The 18,842-nt window shown below is 37.8% G+C and overlaps 1 protein-coding gene across 1 annotated transcript; it reads right to left on the bottom strand.

The window, feature by feature from the left end:
- Positions 1–12,633: 12,633 nt before the first annotated feature.
- On the bottom strand, positions 12,634–16,360 carry LOC145769617 (protein FAM200C-like). Its single transcript, XM_082581320.1, has 3 exons — positions 16,338–16,360; positions 14,135–14,838; positions 12,634–12,665 (listed from the first exon to the last, which is right to left on the bottom strand). Exons 1-3 carry the CDS (start codon positions 16,358–16,360, stop codon positions 12,634–12,636), a joined length of 759 nt encoding a protein of 252 aa, XP_082437446.1.
- Positions 16,361–18,842: the final 2,482 nt, after the last annotated feature.

The raw sequence follows: 18,842 nt of genomic DNA, 5'->3' as shown, positions 1-18,842 counted from the left end.
AAACATCGACGCCTTTTCTGCTTTTGATAGTGTGTCGGACAAAAGGAAAGATTTGAAACCAAAATCATAATATGTTACAGAGCAGCTTCTATAGTAGGCAATAACGTTGTAGCCTATGCTTTGTTTGATTGAAAGGACATAAATGTCTGCGAAAAACTATTCTCGCTCTAGATGCATTGGCACCAAGTCTTATGTTTAATTTTACGCAATTTCAACCGCAAGCGACGGTAACTCATCGTATCAAAGTTGAAGCTTTTCTTGTATCGACGTCGCTTATAAGCCGTGGTGAGAACAAAAGGTCCACGCATACTGTCAATTTCCTTCACGCTGTGAAGCAGTTAGGATTAACGAGACATGGGCCAAATTAATTACTTTCATCCAGCTGGTGGGAAAATTTTGAACAATAGAATATGAAATATTTCAGAGGATGTGCTGAGAAATGCCTTATATCTCTCAATTTATAACCTTTATTCGCTCAAAATTTCAGCTCAATAGAGGTGAATGAAAGTTAGGAAAAGTCAAGAAATCTCATAGTTGCAGCCTCAGTGGTTTTAGAGATACAACTGTTGATGCAAAAAAGTTGAATTGACAGCCCCCCCCAACCTTCAAACAGTTAAACGCTGACAGTTTTAGCAACTCTTCATTGAAATGTAGAAGATCAAAAAGTCTATATGTGTCGGCCCCAACAAAATATTTCAATTGCTTATTGGAAAATGAAGAGCATTGTGGCATCTCCTGACTTTTTTGAAGAGGTTTTCCTTTGTATTTCAACAAAGCTGAGCGCATTGCTTCTTTGGTTGAGTTATCCACTGATGTATCGAAAAGAGCAAGACCTACTAGCCGTTCACTCAAGTAGCCTACCAAGTGTGATCTTGAATCTTATCTAAAGCAGGTTGGACAATCTTTAAAAACTCATAGGGCAATATTCCTTTACCACTGCAGTTTTCCTCTAGTGCAGAGGTCACCAAACTACGGCCCGCGGGCCAGAACCGGCCCGCGAATTGATTTCATCCGGCCCGTCACGTGCTGCGGAAACAACAGCTGTACTACAACTGTTAAGGAAAAAAGTTGGGTTTGTCTTTTGTGTAATAGAGACTTCTTTGTTAAAATTGTTCGTTCTTATAGTTCGTTGTTGTATGTTAAATTTGTACATTTTTCCACCAGGCAGCCTACATGTTGGTGTTCTGTTTTTATCGTTAGACCACCACAAATGGGGACAGCCTAGGCCAAATTTGGAAAGATGTAACGTTTTTTCAAGAGCACGATGCTCTGTAGTGTATCACAGCAAGGGATAACTTTTCCAGCAGCCTTTCGATTTTCATCACAAATTTGCTATTCCACCGCTAACTTTGTTATTTATTGTGCTCAATTCAAGTCAATGGAGATTCTAAATAGTTGTATATCTTTTCGCAATTTGCATCGGCCCGCAGCTGTTAATCTCGCAGCAATCCGGCCCTCAGAGAAAAAAGTTTGGTGACCCCTGCTCTAGTGCTTTGATGAAAGCCAAGTCATTTGAGGGAGCTTTGGAAGCAAACATGCATGTTAGCCACGCTTTGCCATAGTAGCCTAAACGCTGAAGAATGTTGCCAAACTCTGAACGAAGTCTATGTCATGGGCAAAATATGGCTTAAGCATTGCTAACTTCATATCGTAGAGAACTTTAGACATCCATCTTGCATGATGGTAGGCAGACGGTGCCGCAGCTTAAATGGCATATATTTTCGTGGAAGAATACCACCAAGATACACGTAGCAAAATTGGGCCATTTCTAAATAATCATGCCTTAACACTGTGTCATTTTCCAACCAACTTTTCAAAAATTGTTTAGCTTCTTCAATGTGGCGGAATAAAGTACGTGAAAGTTTCTTCTTATCCAAGAGTTCGAGATTTTGTTTATTTGTATTAATATCATTCCAAGCAGAACACAGCTTCTTAAAAAGTGGTTCATAAGGTGCAGACTGTGGTCTTCTTCTTATCTCCAGTTGTAGACAATTTTCCGAGGACGGATTCACTTGCTGCACCACAAAGCAATTCGTAAATATGATGCCGACAGGCTAATTCCAACAGTGCATCAGATAAGGAAGTTTCCAAGCGTTTCACAATGCCAAATTTTACACCAGTATTAACTGCGGTAGTGTCAAATACGCATGCGATTATTTTGTTTAGTTCTATGCCCTTTTCTATTAGCAGATTAAGAATTTTGGAGTGCTCTTCAGCTGCAGATCCATTTTTCACGGGTATTATTCCGAGTAATATCTCGTCTCCCTCAGAAGTGGTTAGTAGCACGGCCACTCGCTCCTCCTTGTCAGCACAGTGAGTGAGAGCTTTAAATATTTTCCCGTCCCAGTGAAGTGTGAAAAAATCAGTAGCTGCAGCAAGTTCATTAGCTAAGAGATTTCTTTCTGCTTCAGTAGAAAATTTCATCCAATTTCGGCGTACAGTATTTACAGAGAGAATTTTGTTATTAAGACTATTTTCTGCTGTTGCGGCACCTACCATTTCAAACACTTGCCTGTTCGACAAAAAATATTTGGCTGCCAGGCTGCAAACTTGGGGTGTAAGAACTTGCTTTTTCTTGGTTTCCGTTGTCTTGCTTGTTTTTGCCGACAAATCCCCCACATAGGTTTGATCCACATCTTCTTCGCTTTCTTCTAAAGAAGTACTGGATTGCAACAAATCTTGCGGAAGTGGTGTATCTAAAGCATCTTTAAGTTTACGTTTTATACCTTGATCTTGTCTCGTTTTCTTTCTTTTCATTTTTATTTGCTCTTGAATATCTAAAGAACCCAAAGTGGCTTTTCGATTTTTACCCCGGATTGCTTCAAGATAATTCCAGTCCTCCATTTTCTTAGGGTTGGTAGACGTTCTCAAATCGTATTCTACGTTTTTCTTAACAACCCATAGCGTATCTTGCAGATCATCTAAAAATTTCTTTCTGTTTTCTCTTTTTTTTCCTTCTCTGTGTTTGCATTTTTTCAAATTTTCGTACCGGTCTGTCAACTTCTTGACCATGTAAGTTATAGCATCTGTGGTTTTAAGACCGATTCCTGTTTTCTTCCACCATTGTTTAATATCTTCGACAACTAGAATTATTGCTTCTCTTTTCGGGGAAGTACCTTTAGATTCTTCTTGCTTAATTGTGAGATAACCATGGGACTGAAGCAAGACTTCTTTCCCACATGGAGGATACTTTCCAATAAATCCAAGTCTATAGGCACCAGCGTTGAGATATAGCAAAGGTGATTCGTCAATTAGCCATAGTTTTTTTTTTTCAATACATTTTATTTGATTAATTGCAGAAAGGCAATTTTAAATAATATGACGTCATAGTGACGTCATCAAATATTAGTTTGGCCAAGTTTAATACATGATCGCTTAGCCTTGCTAATTACCTTTCCATTGATACCTTAAATGTGTCGCTAGCTTCAATGTGTCGCCAGTTACTAAAGTAAATATAAGACTACAGCGCCACCATGTGGTTGAAATTTTCAATATTCAAGCATCTTCTCCACATGAATATCTCACAAGGCATTTGAGCCATGTTCATCAAATTTTTTTAATATGCTGTGCATCCAGTTGCTTCATACGCGTATCAAATATGAGGAAGATTGGTGGTAATTTAGAAGGTCTTATTGTCGTTTTATGTCGTTTTTTTTTGTGAAATTTGACAAAACTGGGGCACTTTGGGGCGTTTGCGAGACCCTTAAAAGTTTTTTAATCAAAAAAATTTTTTTACCATCGCTAATCATATAGATAGGCGGTGGGATGGCGCAACGGATAAGGCGTTGGCTTTCCAATTATGCAAACCTGGTTCGACTCCCGGCTTCAGCTGGTTGTTGAAAACACCGCTCACCTCTACCCAGGGTGTAATAAATTGGGTGGGCGTAGTTGCTGAAGTAAAGGCGGCCGAGAGAAAGGAACTGGCCACCCTACTCTCCTTAGTGCCGAAGGCTTAGTACAATGAGAACCTTATCTTCTCATACCCGACACTTGAATCAAGTATGGGACCCCCCCTAATCATATAGAAAATGGCAACTTTTTCCAATTTATTGGAACGAAATTCCAAAGTCGTTTTTTTTGGCCCACCCTAGTACATATGCATAGTACAAACATTACCTATTGTGGGATTGAGAAATAAGTCAGACATTCTCCAACAAATACAAAACTCAATGTGGCTCAAGAGAGCATGGTGGAGAGTCCTTTTTACCATCAGAGTATATACCGAACACATCAATAAGACAAATAATGTTTAATAGTAGAGAGGTGTGATTTAGAGTTTTAGTTGCCGTTGTCATGTGAGCCTCTGGTTATCATTATAACATGGAATGGAGGTTTGTGCAGTACATGTAAGTTTCTTTTGTGACAAAATTCACTCAAGCTGAGTCAATGCTTGGTTATATGAAAGGCCAGCCATTATACGTGTTCACAGATAGTGTTTATTTGCATAAAACTTACTTGAATCACTAAAGCTGTCATCTGGCACATCAATAAAAGTAGAAGGGTACACTACTGGAACATATATGTTCCAGTAGTGTATACTTAGCGTATACACTAGTGTATTACCAGTTAGTGTATACTTAGCGTAAGTATACTTAGCGTCAGACTCCACGATATCAAAACATTCATCTTCTCTTTTTCCACCAACTGGTTTTGTATACCAAGTTTTTCCATAAAATGATCATTCATTTTGCACCTATGAAAATAAAACTTTACTGTTGACAAATCTAACAAGACAAAAGTTTTGAGATCAAACAAACAGTTGCATGATGGACCAAGTCAACAGATTTGTTACGTTTGAACTTATGATGACTGTAGCATATATAAACATAATTTATGAAATATTTTGTTATCAACTACTCCAACAGTCTTATTTTAAAGTACAACAAAAAATTCAACGCACCTGGGTGTTCTGAAAATCCAAAACTTTACGAGAGAACATCTAGGCTAAGCTGATGCTGCCATGAACCTGACTCAAAGAACTTTGTGTTCAAAAAAATTAGTGAAGCGAGACCGTAGTGTTTCCAAAATGAAATAGCACTATTGTCAGATGACACAGAATGATATTCTTTAAAATTGAAACTAATGACTGCTTTTACAGTAAAATAAATAGCGATAATTTGAAACGTAACAGATCTATCACAAATGTCCATATAAGGTTAAGGGTTGTTTACTCTTTGCCAAAATGATGAATGTAAACTTTTTTCCACCATTGAAAGAGTAGGTTTTTTGTCTCAAGCGCCATCACTAAATATAGGGGCCCACTCGTGCATTTCGGGGGGGAGGGGGTGGCAAAATGGTGCTCACACGGCCCTGCTTGCAATGTTTTGTACTAACAACTAAAAATATAAACTTTGAGTTTTTATATCACATAACAGCTGTAACACTAAAAAAATGTTCAATTGATACAAATGCTGCCTGGAAGGTTTTTATGTGTATTCGGTCTAACTACAGTTTCAAATGCTAAAACTTATAGTTGTCTCACTTTGAATCACATCAACACTTCAACGTAAGTTGAAATATAAGTCAGGAATATCTAAAGAAAGGCTGTGGAATTATGGAGATTTTTGGGTGTCCGGAGTCGATAAAAAAGAATCGACTCCGACTTGATACAAAACGATGAACAATAAAATATTTGTTTGCATGTTTTTTAAATATTTTTGCTTGTTTTACGTATTGCACTCTAAAACTTTCACCAGAAAATGGAAGTTTTTGTGAAAGTCGCTATTTCAGGTTCGATCACAGTTTCAGTGAATTGAATAACAAAAATTAAAAAATTAAAGAAATCTGGCAACACTGAAGTCGGAGTCCGCCAGTTATAAATCGAAGAGGCGGAGTCGTATATTTTCTATCCGACTCCACAGCCCTGCAAATACATCACTTTCTACAGTTATTTGTATGAATGTAGCCTACATATGACTGAAATACGATGGAATGAACTTCATTTTTTGGCTTACTTCCACTAGGCTAAATGTTTTTTCTAAGTTATGTAGGCTACCCACAGCCAAGCCCCAACGTAGTTATATGCTTTACAATATGCATACATTAATAAAAACACTAATGACAACGCCTCGAAAAAGATTTGACCTAACTGCTCACAAGCTGTAGTGACCCTCTTTCTTTTAACCCCGAGCGAGTTACGCATCCCTTTCTTTAGATTACCCTGCTCAGCTCATAAGCCTTTACAAGATGAGCTCAAGATGCCCAAATTTGCTACCTAAGGCAAACAACTGCAAACGTATTTGGTTCAATTCTGCTAACATCTAAAGTTTTATTCCAAATTTGTCCGCCTTGTTTGACTTGAAAAATTTGTTTCACTGTTTAGAATTCACTAATAGTAAGGCTACATTCCGGCGTGGAGTTGTATGGAATATTATAAGTAAAGACTTCAAAAGTCTCTAGAATGTCTACAATTTTGTTTGCTGCCAAGATCTGGCTTCGTCTGTCTTTCTTGTTTAACCTCAGAAAACTTTTTTCTTCCACAAAACAATTCTTTAGCATTGAGTCAAAATATATGTTAGAACCATGTGAATGCTCACACATTTTCTAAAAACAATACAAAGTCTGGCTTAATTTACTTGGCTTCTCTTGTGGTGGGTGCTTGTAAGTTATTTATCAATAAATCAGGAGTGCCTAACCACTCGATCGCGATCTATCGGAAGATCGAGAACTGGTCTCAAGTCGATCGCGAGATGTGTAGAAACAATAAAAAGTCAAAAGTTTTTTTCCTACTTTGCCTTCCAATTAATTGTCTGGAGCATTGATTAAACCGACGAGCTCAGTGTATTGAGTGTTGAGCTACAGGGTGAGGGTAAAGGTGCAGCCAACATGATGAGCTCCTTGAACTTGTTTAAAAGTAAGCTGCAGCTGATGTCAACCAGGCTGCAATATTGTAACCTACGCAACTTCCCTCACACGCAAGCAGAAGTACAACGTCAAGACAAAGGTGGGACAAAGCTTGCCAGTGCCCGCCGTGATATGCATGTTCGGCCCATATTTCGGAGCATGTCATTAGAGTTTGAAAGGTGTTTACTAACTTTTCATCCATCGGGCCTGTAGCCAGCTATTAGGCAAAATTAATTATCTGATGACAAAATTAATTGTCTGGTGTGTTGAATAAACCGACGAGCTCAGTGTATTGAGTGTAGAGCTGCATGGTAAAGGTAAAGGTGTAGCCAACATGATGAGCTCCTTGAACTCATGTAAAAGTAAGCTGCAGCTGATGTCAAGTAGGCTGCAACATTGTAACCTACGCAACTTCCTCACAAGCAAGCAGAAGTACAACGTCAAGACAAAGATGTGACACAGCTTGCCAGTGCACGCTACGATGAGCAATCTCGGAGCATGTTATTAGAGCTTGAAAGGCGTTTACTAACTTTTTATCCATCGTGCTTGTAGCCGACTATAGCCTGTGAGTTATCCATTCACATTAGTGGAAGTAGGTTATTGCTTTTGGGTATTGTTGCCCAAATCAAAATACTTTTTGACTTGAAAAGTTCCGTCCTAGAGCATGAGATTCTGACTTTAAAAATTGAAAAATTACATTGAATGTAAAATAAATATCAGAGCGAATGTGGTGTTCTGGAGACTACTGGTAGAGGAGAAGTATCCTAATCTCAGAAGATGCGCCTTGAACCTGACAGCTCTTTTTAATCACTTATTTGTGCGAGACTACTTTTAGCACATGAATATCATCAAATCCAAGTACGATACAGATCAACAATGACTGATTACCACCTTACAGCGTGCCTACTCCTTTCAACCAGCTTTACACTCCTGACTACGAGAACCTTGCTTTCTCGTCCAAGGTTTTGCACTAAGACAAGATATGATTTCGCTTTTTAAACTCAGAGGTCTACCTATTTTAAGAATGTTTTTCTACTTCCACCATGCCTCAGGAGATATCTGCATAACTGAGTAATGAATGCGATGGTTCGACATTCAAAAGGGAGTTCGACACCGCTTAAAAGTATGCGGCTGTGTCTTTGGTAAGACACTTAACCCGATTTTAATACGAGCTGTTTTCGTACGCGAAAAACACGTTACGGGCTATCTTAGCCCGTGCTAATTAACCGCTAATAACGGGAGCTATGAAAATCACAGAGGCAAAATATTTTGCAAGATAATAGCCATGTGTATTGTGTAGCTAACTGCTCTAGGCTGCTGCTGAGCTGAGTCGGAGTCTGCCTCGCTTTCTGACCTAGTCTTGTTCTGAAACGATCCCTGTTCCATATCTAGAAAGCTAAAACCTCAATTGCTAAGGTAACAGGGATCAGTTGTCAGTAGATGTAACAAAAAATATATTTCGCACTTGCTAGTGCATCGTCAGTTCTGATAAAGGCATGTGTATTGTGCGTTAGGGTGGGTCGTTTTTGACTTTTTTTTTAAATTCAAAAACGGCTAGTCATAAAAAGTGGCACATGCATGAAAAAATTACGTGTGCAAAATTTCATCAGTTTGGGGGTGCATCTTCTGCCCCCGCAAGGGGGTCAAACTTTCAATTTTTTGAAAAAAAAGGGCAAATTTCACTTTCCGTTTTAACATATTTTTTTTATAATTTTTCTACTGGCTAGTTATAAATTGTAAGTGGGATGTACCCAGAACTTTCCTATGTAAATGCATGTTCGAAGCTTAAGGTTTACTGCCCCCGCATCGACGACCAAAATGCTGAATTTTCACCAATTTGAGATGCTATTTTGTCATTGCTCAATAAACAAACTTGTCGCAAAAGGGCGAGATGGTGTTAACGCTGTACGCTCATTTATGTTCTGTCCACTAACTTTGCAGGATGATACGAACTGACAAACTATAAGACGTAGTCTTGCTTAAATTAAAAGCAATAGTAGGCTACGTTTGATCAGTTGCAGCTATAAAACGCAATCCTATAACTTACTTCAGAATAAAAGCAATATGATCTGCAGGTTCCGTAAATGGAATGTACTGTACAGTTCCACGTGAATTGTTATCATGATTTTGTTTACAGAAATTTGTCATTTACAAACCATTAAACGTTCACTTGATAGGCTACTACAAAACCACATACAAGAGTAAACTTTGTTTGACAGCACAAAAAAAACTTGTGTTAACAAAAAAAAAACGAAATTGTGTCAAAAATACAACAAACAACAAGGTCTTTCAGCCAGATCCCCAGATTTTGCTCAAATTTAGTTCTGGCTGAAGTCTAATGAATCATAAAAGCTTGTTTCGACTGGAACCTAGGAATTTTTTTCCTTGATTGCAATATTGCTTTAATGTAGACTACCCATCTCTTTTAACGCTGTCCACCACATGTGATGAGCATCTGTTGTGTGTGGCAGAGAAAACGTAGAAAACAACTGTTGTGAAGGCATCTTTGTTTTGATGTGCTCTTTTATCACATTGCTGTCAACACCACGCATCGCTGGGGGTTCCGTAACTGGAATATTTTGCCAGTCTATCATCTCAAAGTAACGTTCGGAACTGAACTGCAATATTGACAGGGTGAATTTTTGCTGACGAGTGCTGTGAGGTGATAATCTTCTTGAATTGAAAATTCTTCTCCACCCTAGTTCCCTTACATACTCTTTGGTATAACATATGATTGCAATTTAAATGTTTTCAGGATGGGCATAAAACGCATTCCTCTTTTTTACAGTAGCCTACTTTGTTGAGGGTATTGCGAGCTTTATTCGATAGCTTCTGAGCAGAGTGTAGAATTTTAAAGAAATGTTTTTGGCCATTAGTGAAATTGCTTTCCTTTATAATGGCAAACCATACTGGAATATAAACATTCATAATATAGTCCACACGTTCGACCAATACACCTGACGCGTTAGATGCAACATATAAACGTAGAATTCTATTGGCTGTGTTCAACCATCTTGAGTGGTTCATCATACCTGGACTCCAATATGCGAAATGAATTGATATATCTCCACTTTTCACTGCTCTGTGCATGTGTAGAAGATATTTTTGGTCAGTGCTGAGGTCATTTTCGTCAATTTCAATCTCTGGTACCGGAATTGCTTTATATTTTACAACATCTAGCTGTGTGACAGAGTGCTAGCTGGTTTATATTGGGCCCAGGGAAGCTATCAGGTCTGCTAGTATTGCCATATTTTTTATAAGATGCCTAAGAGGTAATTCATTACTATGGAGTTGGCATATTAACCATTATAAAAGTGGCTTTTGGAAATGATCTTCCAGGAGCTTTATCACGACGCCTTTTTGATCTGTGGTTATTGCGGTTCCATCGCATTCAATTGCCATTACATTATTGTAGCTAATTTTATTGGATCCAAGATATTCAAGAATCCCGGTAGCTATTGACACATTAGGTCAGTTGGCTACAGTAAAATGACCAATGAAATGAGAACTTGGCTCCTCAAGTAAAGTATTGTGCTCTTCAACTGCGAAATGTTTTCGAAGTCGCCCAGCAATTTCATTTTGTTTGATAGTTTAATCTTTCGGCCATCAAAATATATGCTTTGCAAATTTATGCACATGATAGGCCTACTTTCCAATGAGTTGTAAACCCCATTTTTTTCTCGCTCTTCTCACTTTGCTTTTATCCATGACTGATTGAGATTCGCTATCCCTTACAACTCCCGCATCTTGTAGAAATGATGAAGCAATAAGTGCTGCACATCTATCTGAAATACCAGTACGATCGCATGATTCAGCAAATACTACTAAACTGGAAGTAACCTTGCTTTTTCTGGGGTTTTCCGAGGCAAAACTGGGTTGATGATCAAAATCTTCGCAGCGTTCTTCATTGGATGACAAAGTTTCTGAGCTTGAATATGAAGTTAAAGGTGTTTCAACCAAAGCGAGCGCTACTTGTGCCTGCTCCTGGGTCTTCACGTAAAGAACGGAAGTGTTCTGATCTTGCGACGCTCCTCGGAAAACGTTTAAAATTAGATTTGTGGCCGATTTATCATGTTTATCAATCACCATTATGCGAGTTGTTCTTTGATCAAGAAGGAACTGTTGTTCTGTTACAGGGACACGATTTTCCTGCGGGCAAGTACATTGCAGAAAATTGGAACACTTAGGCTACAACAACCGATTTCAAATATTTTGCTTTGCAGATTTTTTCATTTGGTCCAAATTTTTCTGAAATTTAGGCCCATTTCTACAATTTGACTTTAAAAGGTTATTCATTTTTTTTTGTAACTAATTATCATAAATATGTACTGATGTTTGTACCTCATTTGCATCATCCTGCAAAGTTAATGGACAGAACATAAATGAGCGTACAGCGTTAACACCATCTCGTCCTTTTGCGACAAGTTTGTTTATTGAGCAATGACAAAATAACATCTTAAATTGGTGAAAATTCAGCATTTTGGTCGTCGATGCGGGGACAGTAAACCTTAAGCTTCGAACATGCCTTTACATAGGAAAGTTCTGGGTACATCCCACTTACAATTTATAACTAGCCAGTAGAAAAATTATGAAAAAAATTATGTTAAAACGGAAAGTGAAATTTGCCCTTTTTTTTCAAAAAATTGAAAGTTTGACCCCCTTGCGGGGGCAGAAGATGCACCCCCAAACTAATGAAATTTTGCACACGTAATTTTTTCATGCATGTGCCACTTTTTATGACTAGCCGTTTTTGAATTTAAAAAAAAAGTTAAAAACGGCCCACCCTATTGTGCGTATAGAAATTAAATTTTAACCCAACAAATTTATTGAAATAAAGAGTTTAAGATGAAAAAGCGTCAGAAAGTCGGTTTTTATTCTGCTTTCCTAAAAATAGCTTCAAAATTGAAATTTTTGAATTATAACATAGAGTAATGCTGAACTAAACAAAAAATTACTTTTGCTCATAAATATAAGGCAACTTTAGGCGTTTTTACATTTCAAAGTAATTGCACTAATATTTGATTTGCACTAACATTAAATTATATCTATCTAGCATTGAACGAAAATGTCTAGCCACCTGAGACGAAATGCTTATTGTGAAGGGCAGGAAGGTAGAAAAATGACCAGTGTAGGTTTAAAAAATTCGCAAAGAATAAAAACTAAAAGTCAAGAAATTTCACATTTCTAGCATAATTCCTTCTGAGAAATATTTCACTACTAGAGTAGGAGGTCATCATAAAACCCGTGTCGCTATAGATAGGGTTAAAGGCATGCCTGAAAGTGGGCACGAAGATTGGCTTCCTTGCATTCCTATCTACTTAATCTAAATCTTGAACTGCTAAGGTAGGCCTGGATACGACAAAAACAAGAGATTTGCGTGAAAAATAACGTTTCATTCAAATGCACATGTACGACACTGCTGTGGTGTTGTGATTTCATTGATGGCGTTTGGTGAAACTGAACAGCTAACATGTTGTTATTCGTTTGAACTGAATATACCTAACAAGTTTTCCTGCAAGCTACTTATAATCTATGTTACAGGTTTTAGTTTTGCTAAAGAGAAGCAGGTAGGCTAATCTGCACGAATCTTCAATAAATGTAATTTGGCATGTCAAATTATGGCTATTGCTCATGTTGATGATTGATAACGATCTGTGTGGCTTTGCGATGTTGACGCTGATCTGGTTGATCTCAGGAGGTTGGTTACTTACAAAGGAGTTGTTAGGTCAAAAAGGTTGGGCAGTTGGGCACCCGTGCTGTACACCATAAATAAATAATAAATCTGCTTAATCAAGTCTCGTCTCGCAAGCTGGTGACATTTGCTGAAACAATAACTGTTTTAAATAATGAAATCAATAAATTACGTTCATACTTTGGTGCTAATCATTATCCCAGTTGGTTTCTCAATTGCATTCTTAGAAGGTTTTTGAATTCAGCTTCCACTACGTCTTTGGTTGAGGAGCCCGATTTCAAGAACTTTCTAACAATACCGTATATTGGTAAGCAATCCAAACGTTTTGGCACAAATTTGTCCAAATTTATTGTTTCGAAATTTAACGTCAAGATTTTTTTGGATTTATAAAACATTTAAAGCTGGTTACTATTTTCAGTTGGTATGATTCCTTTCCGCCTATGTTCGAACGTCGTGTATAAGATCACTTGCTCGCATGATGCGAGTTCGACATACATTGATATGACCACACGACTTTAGTAGAAACAGTGATCTTGAGCCGGGCGCGTAAACACTGAGCTAACGGGGCGGACGAAAATAGTGCTATTGTAGATCATATTGGGAACAGCCGATCGTGTCCACATAATAAACCCTCATTGGAGTCTTTCCTGATTGTTGGTAATTGTTTGTCCGAGTTCAACACAAGATCCACGAAGCACTAATTGTTAAATCTATCAACCCAGAGCTTAACAGGTAATTGTTTGACGGCGGAACCCCTTATCTCTCCGTGATTACACTGTCACGTGTTTTGTTTCACGTATTGTGCTTTAATATTGTGCTTTTGTGCAATAATCTCGTGTTGTGCTTCCGTTTATCTTGCATTATTTGCTTGAACAATTCTCTTCTAAACTTAAATCTATCAAATACTTGACCTGTTGTGCTGCGTAATCTTTTAGTTATCATTTCATTTGTGAGGAAGATAAGCAGTTCTCAATGGTTTAGGTCAGACTATATTTCAGTTTTTATACTGTAGGTTTCCAAAGTATTTCTTATACAAAGTAAAATTGATTTTCTTCTAAAGGCTTGAAATGGATTATATTCATCGCCAAAAACGTTTTGTATTTTCTTTTTGTATATGATCATGTTAAATGTTGTGGTGTTGCTCAGTTAGGCTCTATATCAGGGGTTCTTAAACTTTTTGAGCCGCGCCCCCCTTTGACGTGCCATCCAAACTTGCGCCCCACCAAACTACAAAATTAGCAAACATTTATGTGTAATGACTACAGGAATTTATATTTAGCTTTCATCAATGTGAGGGATGTAATTGTTTTTCGGAAACCAAAAGTTTAATTCGAGGCTTTGTAGCTGATAATGCACACCTCAGATCGGCTTCACAATCAATAAGGTTGTTTCGATGTTTTGTTTTTATGTTCAAAAGTGTAGAAAAGCCACTTTCGCACAGATAAGTGGACGAAAACGGAAGAAGTGTGCGTATCGCCATGCTACCCACTCCCTTGTATATCTGCAAATATTTAACCCAAAAATCAGTTAGTGGCATTGCTTCATAATCGTCTTTTTCAGTGGAGTTACACTTTATTTCCAAGAATTCCTCTTGCAAACCGTCGGGAAGAATGTCCTCGTTAACACGAAAGGGATCTCTTGTCATCTTCCATTCTGGAAGGTCGGTGTCACCCAAGTCTGGGAAATAGCGTTCGAATTCTTGTTTCAAAAGCTGAAGGTGAGCCTCCACTTTAGCCTTAAGCTCACCTTCCAGTTCAAGTTGCTTTTTGTCAAGTGCAGTATCTAGGTTGGGAAATGAAGCTGCATTTCCTATTTGTATTCGGCGGTGCCACAACCCCAGCTTTGCCACAAATGCTGGAATGGTATCATAGCTATTAATCCGGTTAGTATTTCTGCCCTGCAAGAGCAGATTTAAGTTATTGAGGGCCTTGAAAATGTCCACGAGGTATGCCAACTCCAGTTGAAACTTCTCTGATGAAAATGGCAGAAGGAGATCTTGCTTCCCATGAGCTTCCAAAAATAGCATCAGTTCATCTCTCATTTCATACACGCGGGCTAACATATTACCTTTCGATAACCAACGAACAGATGTATGGAAGAGGAGAGTCTCATGGTTCGAATCCATATCCTTGCACAGCTTGGCAAACAGTCTTGTATTGACAGCACTGGTTTTGACGAAGTTGACGGCTTGTATGATTACTGTAAGCTTATCTTTAATTGCAGCTGGTAGAGTCCTGGAGGCCAGAGCCTCACGGTGAATCACGCAGTGAGATCCAGTGGCATTGGGACTTTTTTGCTTTATCCTGGCAATAAATCCACTTAGTCACATGCGTTTAGTCACATAGTTTGACATCGCTCGCGCCCCCCTTGTGTACCTTTTGCGCCCCCCAGTTTAAGAACCGCTGCTCTATATCGTTCAAAAATAATAAACTATAGGTTTAAAATATTAACCTTAACCTTATATTATAACTTTATTAGCCTATATCGTTTAAAATCTTAACGTTTTTACCGAAATTGTAAAACAAACATCACGTTATAATATGAAGTAAAACTTTTAGACATTCTGGTCTAGCGGATCATTGCTTAGGCAGAACAACGTTTGTCAAGTTAATGATTTTTTGCTTACTTGAACAAACATTCATTCAAAAGGGAATATGCGATTTCAGTGAGAGTTTAATAAACAAATAAAATTAAATATGAATTTATGTTGAAATTGTCAATGTCTGCAACTCACCAGGGCAGCCAGCTCCACATTCATCCTCACCATTCTGGCATTCGAAACGTCCATCGCATTTAGTTGCTTTATACCCACAGTCTTATTCAAATAGAATCCGAGCATGAAAAACAAAAGGAGTGGCGGTTAGAAAGACATAGCACACATCAGTTCTCTTAGTTAACCAAGCAAATGGATAAAAATTAGTACTTACTTACAGTTTCACAATAACTGCAGAGCTGGGCTAACTGGTCAGGCGAATACTTAAGGTAAAGTAATAACTATCTAGTTATTACAGACGACACATGATAAACGACACTCTTACTTAACTATAACAAAATAATTGACCCTTTTACTCAACTATGATACATAAAAGTCAAAAACAGATATAAGCTTTGTCTAGTAAGCTTTGTCTAGCAACAAGCCATTCTCAGCTGAAAACGAACTTTGACCAGAGTTGCCAAAATAAAATCACACAATAATATAATAAAGTAAAAAGGACCATGATAGGTCACCATAACTGGGCTTGACTGAACGCACAAGCAGCAGAACAATTGAATTTGTGACACTCAGTTAGGCTCTATATCGTTCAAAAAATAATGAACTATAAGTTTAAAATAGCAACCTTAACCTAATATTATAACTTTATTAGCCTATATCGTTTAAAATCTTAACGTTTTTACCGAAATTGTAAAACAAACATCACGTTATAATATGAAGTAAAACTTTTAGACATTCTGGTCTAGCGGGTCATTGCTTAGGCAGAACAACGTTTGTCAAGTTAATGATTTTTTGCTTAATGGAGCAAACATTCATTCAAAAGGGAATATGCGATTTCAGTGAGAGTTTAATAAACAAATAAAATTAAATATGAATTTATGTTGAAATTGTCAATGTCTGCAACTCACCAGGGCAGCCAGCTCCACATTCATCCTCACCATTCTGGCATTCGAAACGTCCATCGCATTTAGTTGCTTTATACCCACTGAAATTGAACGAGATAACGAATCAAACAAATTGAATCACGACATTGCTCCAATGACATAAATAATTATAAAGAACAAACAAAGATATTTGACTATATATCACCTTTCATTGGTCCCTTCCACCATTACAGTAAACTTTTATCTTACCCTGGGGTGCTATGATAATAATTACGGCTTTTATTGGATAAAAATGTGCTATTCTGGTGTAAATTTTATGTGATTTTGAAAAAATAAATTTTGTAACATGTAATAATTTTGTAAGAAAATATTAAATTATACTTGAGATAATAATGGGTAGCTGATAGGGTTTGAAACAAGAGCGAATGCAAAGAAAAAGGTTTTAATTTACTTTTCACATTAATGTATCAATACCATATCTGTGACAAAAAATAAAGCAAACGAAGGCACCTGCTATATAAACTGATCATGATTGACGTCGTAATATTTACAGGGGATTGATCAGTTTTGTAGATTAGTGTCTCAACTTAAGTTGTAACTGTTTTGGTTCATTTTTCAATTCATTTGTTGCACTCCCCGTGGACGTCGCTATAATAACATCTGGACTGGAAGCCAAATGCGACCGGACAGGATGAGGCTCAAACAGGATTGCTATGTTGGCGGATTTAATGTTAAATTTGAGAAATTTGGCATTTTTAATGAAATCTTACAAGGCACTGTCGCAACACATTTGGCCAGTGGTCAACGGTCGCAAAAATTCTATCAATTTTTGATAAAGTTTATAAAAACAATTAAATGAGCATAGGCTTGTCGTGTGTTTCTGAGCACGGCGCTCTGTCCCTCAAGCTTTCTGCTCAGTTAATTATTGCCTTGTTTTCTACACGCCTTGGTTCTACGTTTTCTTCATTCGTTCATTCATTCAGTTCTGTTGTTGCAGCATTGTGTACGTTCGGTTGTATCCTTTTATTTGCAGATGTAGTTGCTTTCTATTTTATTAAAGCCTTTGCAAGGTTGTTCTACAAGTGAATTAAGTTTACTTCAAGGCTATAGATTACTGATTTTTTATCCTGCGTGCCAACATATAGCTCATAACATAACTTCGTCAATGCCATCAGTGGTCATAAGTGCGTCGCGAGTTCAGCAAATTCTTGTGTGCCGCTTCGAAACTTATGAAACATTTGATTCCATTAGGAGACGCGAGATACCAAAACTTCAAGTAAACATTTTTTAGACGTCCGCGACCGCTTCGAAAGCACCACAAGGGGTCCGCCAAGACAAACAGGTTTAGAATCACTGCCTTAGGCTATGGGAGTAATCATGCTGTTGGCAAATTAACCCAAAATGTAATATGCCAAATGTAATATGTATATATGCTACAGCACATTGAATGATCAAGTTTTTTCATTTTTTTCAAAACATATCAAATGCTGAATATAATTAAAAAACGCCAAACATATGTCAAAATGCCAAACTCAAAGTAGCTTGCTGCCAAACGCATTAAAAAAACGCCAAATTTCTGAAATTTGACATTGAAACTGTCAATATGGCTATCTTGTTTGAGCCTCATCTTGCACGACAGCGTTTGGCTTCCAGTCCAGATGTTGTAAAAGCGGAGTCCACGTGGTACCTAAAGGTTTTCTCATCAGTTGAGAATTTGCTAGTGCAAGTATGAAGTTTCTGATTTTCTTCGAGTAGCCTATGTGGTGATCACAGAAGGAGGCATTGAAGTCACAATAGTTCAGAGAGGTTGACAGAAGGGAGCATTCAGTTCAGTTCAATAGGCCGTAGCCCTATGGAGGGTGGGAGTCATTTCTCTACAGAGCAGCTTTTTTTGCCCGATCAAGTCCACCTCTCCAATCGAGAACTTTGTCCATCCACTTTGTACTTCTTCTTTCAGATTTTCCTTTTCCATACACCTCTCTTTCGATAGTAGCCAAAACTAAACTATCTCCCCCTTTTTCCAATGACCATATTTGCGAAGCTTGCTCTCTTTGACGTTCGTCAGCATACTTTGACTTTCCCGGATTTCAATTATGTTTCTTACTCATTCATTCCTGCGTCTGTCAGCCAACTTACTCTTAACACTCCTCTCCATAACCACATTTCAAAAGCATTGATTGTATTCTCCTTTGATTTTATTAATGTCCACGTTTCCAATCCGCAGAGCGCAACACTCCACACTGAAGCTTTTCCTGTGTGGTTGATGGCATCCCAAACAATTGATAACCTTTTATTTTTAATAATTCCAGTTTGATCATAAGCAACATGTGATTAGGAAACTTATCCACATCAACGATGCCGGGTTCGATTCTGAAACAACTAGATCAGTGCTCTTCAACCTCTCCTGTATCTTCCAGAATCGATGCTGTTATGCCACGTTCCCTTGTTATTGACGTAACAACCAACCGGTTTTATTGATGATTTACAAACCTGAAATGAAGTCGCCAAACTAGAAAATCTCAAATGCGCTGTCAGGAATATATCGAGTAGAGCGTTGATGGCCGAGACCTCATCAAACAACTCATTTGTCATCTCTACATGAAGATTAATCTGTTCTGCCATTTCTTTTACTTCTTGATATTTTTCGATTTCTGAGGAATGTCCATCCGACGTTAGCTGGGTGTTTCCCCTGATGATACCATTTGTCAAT

Source organism: Aplidium turbinatum, chromosome 1, assembly GCF_918807975.1.
Source record: "Aplidium turbinatum chromosome 1, kaAplTurb1.1, whole genome shotgun sequence".
In the NCBI taxonomy this organism is placed as follows: Eukaryota; Metazoa; Chordata; class Ascidiacea; order Aplousobranchia; family Polyclinidae; genus Aplidium; species Aplidium turbinatum.
The sequence above is the reverse complement of the archived record's forward strand: the minus strand, read 5'-3'. Positions and strand labels throughout refer to the sequence as shown.